Genomic DNA, 1,563 nt, shown 5'->3' with positions numbered 1-1,563 from the left:
TCTTTCCCCGACAATTTTTCTTCTCTCTGTTTCATTTTTTAATTTCCATTAACCAAGCACTTGTTACACAGGTTACACCCAGTGCAGCCTTTCGTTATTCATCCTCCCTCCCCACATGCCCCCAGCTGGTCTTGTCCATGCTTGCCACAGGAGAGCAAGCCAGGGTCCGCTCCCGGAAACCAAGGCTGGAGGGCAGAGCCCATCGCTGATGCTCTCAGGAGCCCTGAGCACACGGTGGGGTTTGCAGGGGCTGGGCAGGCCGCTGGGCACTGCCTGCAGCAGCCCCAGTGGCCCCAGTCTGGAGCAGCAGCAGGGACTCCAGGGAGGATGTGCCTGCAGCCCGTCTGCTGTACGGGATTGCACCGGTGGAAAGGAGGTCGCTCGCTGAGTGTCCTGGGAGACCAGGGTTCATTTTTTCTTGCTGCCCGTGGAGAGCCTGGCTGAGACAGGGCCAGGAGAGGCCGTGCCAGCAGCTCCAGGGTGGGGTATCAGCCCCTGGAAGGAGCGCGCAGCAGTTTCTTCCTTCCTGGGATTATCTCAGCCCCCAAGGCACGGTGTCCGGCGCCGTGCCCGGAGAACGGCAGCGGCTCTGGCAGTGTCCTGCTTCTTGCCGCACTGCTGACTGCAGGGGGTGCAGGACTCTTTCCAGGTCTAAGGGAAAGATTTCATTGACAAGTTTCTGGAGCATCTGTCACCCCATAGGACGGGGACAGGCAGATTCTTTAAGGATCTTCAGCAGAACAATGACACAACAACATCGTTTTTACAATCAGAACTTTATTGTAACCTGGACCCTTTGCAGAGCGGGTTCATTTAACACATTAACCACAGCCTGAGCTCCCAGAACACGTACAGCACTCGCTCCGTCCTGGGAGGGAGCAGCTGGCGTGGAGGTGTCATGGCCCCAGGGATCCTGGCAGCAGCTCCGGTCAAAGTCCCACCCGGAACTTGCTGCCACACGCTTTTATAGGCGGTGAGGTCTGTGCTCTTCCATGTCCCTGTTCACAGCGTGTCACCCTGACTGACAAAGGTGCGCTTTAGAGAAGGGGGGATGTGACCCCCTTGCCTGTGGCTGCTGCCCCACGGGATGGTGCACCAGGGATTGGGAGGGGGGTTCCAGTCCCAGCATCCCTGTGAACCCCGAGTACGCAGCCTGCGCAGATGGTGACAGCGTGGCTGGGAGGAGAGGGTGTCCAGGGAGAAGCGAGAGCCCTCTGCAGTAGAGGACTTGGCTGCAAGGCCAGTGCAGTTCCCAGTTCAAACTTCACCAGATCCCAGCCCTGAGTTGGCCGCAGTGCCCGATGGTGGGGAGCGCTCTGGGAGCAGGGGACTGTGTGCTCAGGGTGTTTAGAGCTCTGTCTTTCCACAGTGGTGCTACAAGAGGGAGTGTGTGCCGTTCGGCACCCGACCGGAGGGCGTGGATGGTGCCTGGGGAGCCTGGTCGTCCTGGGGAGAGTGCAGCAGGACGTGTGGTGGAGGCGTGTCGTCATCCATTCGCCACTGCGACAGCCCGCGGTAGGTGTGCCTGTGCCTGGCCTCATTGGTGTGGCCCTGCCTTGTCCT

The 1,563-nt window shown here is 59.8% G+C and overlaps 1 protein-coding gene across 1 annotated transcript in view; it reads left to right on the top strand.

The window, feature by feature from the left end:
- The window catches only part of LOC104499102 (A disintegrin and metalloproteinase with thrombospondin motifs 10-like), a 25,136-nt gene extending 23,617 nt beyond the window's left edge, over nt 1–1,519 (top strand). The window contains exon 12 of the mRNA XM_010142564.1: nt 1,370–1,519. Within this exon, the coding sequence (XP_010140866.1) occupies nt 1,370–1,519 (150 nt within the window). The remainder of the gene's footprint in view (nt 1–1,369) is intronic.
- Nucleotides 1,520–1,563: the final 44 nt, after the last annotated feature.

Source organism: Buceros rhinoceros, unplaced genomic scaffold (genome assembly GCF_000710305.1).
Source record: "Buceros rhinoceros silvestris isolate BGI_N320 unplaced genomic scaffold, ASM71030v1 scaffold35118, whole genome shotgun sequence".
NCBI lineage: Eukaryota > Metazoa > Chordata > Aves > Bucerotiformes > Bucerotidae > Buceros > Buceros rhinoceros.
Note: the sequence above shows the minus strand (reverse complement) of the source record. Positions and strands in the feature narration are given on the sequence as shown.